Genomic DNA, 533 nt, shown 5'->3' with positions numbered 1-533 from the left:
AATCCTCCGCGCCGCCAGAAGGCGAGTCCCAGCCCCCACAGCTGCACCGGGATCACATCGGGATGCACGTCCACGAAGGACACTCGCAGGGCCAGCGAGGCCCCTGGCGCCGGCATTCCGGGCGTCGAGCACATCTTGACTGCGCGGTGCGGCCCCCACTTCCGGAAATTCAGGGCCGCGCGTCAGGGCCTTGAAATCCTCCGCGCCGCCAGAAGGCGAGTCCCAGCCAAACTAGGTTCAAAGGACCCCGGGGAGGGGAAGGACGCCGGAGAGGCGTTTCCTCGGCAAACCCCGCTCCGGGACTCACGCAGCGGACTGGTAAGACCCGGTAGCCCCACCAACCGCCCGAGGTCGCGCCTACGGGCACGCTTTTACTGCGCTCTGCGCCGCCACTTCCGGCCGCGGGGAGTGGGCGGGGCCAGTCGAGGCCTGGGGTTGGCCTAACGCCTAAGGGCCTAAGGAACTTTTGGGGACGTTCAGGAGACCCGGAAGTGGGAGGTTTTGGACGCAACTTGCATCTCCTCAGAGCGCCT

General features: G+C 67.2%; 1 protein-coding gene across 1 annotated transcript in view; it reads right to left on the bottom strand.

Annotated features, from left to right (window-relative positions):
- The window catches only part of TDRD6 (tudor domain containing 6), a 15,805-nt gene extending 15,671 nt beyond the window's left edge, over positions 1 to 134 (bottom strand). The window contains exon 1 of the mRNA XM_011986903.1: positions 13 to 134. Coding sequence (XP_011842293.1) covers positions 13 to 134 — 122 coding nt within the window. The remainder of the gene's footprint in view (positions 1 to 12) is intronic.
- Positions 135 to 533: the final 399 nt, after the last annotated feature.

The sequence above is a fragment of the Mandrillus leucophaeus genome, unplaced genomic scaffold, assembly GCF_000951045.1.
Source record: "Mandrillus leucophaeus isolate KB7577 unplaced genomic scaffold, Mleu.le_1.0 Scaffold3, whole genome shotgun sequence".
In the NCBI taxonomy this organism is placed as follows: domain Eukaryota; kingdom Metazoa; phylum Chordata; class Mammalia; order Primates; family Cercopithecidae; genus Mandrillus; species Mandrillus leucophaeus.
The sequence above is the reverse complement of the archived record's forward strand: the minus strand, read 5'-3'. Positions and strand labels throughout refer to the sequence as shown.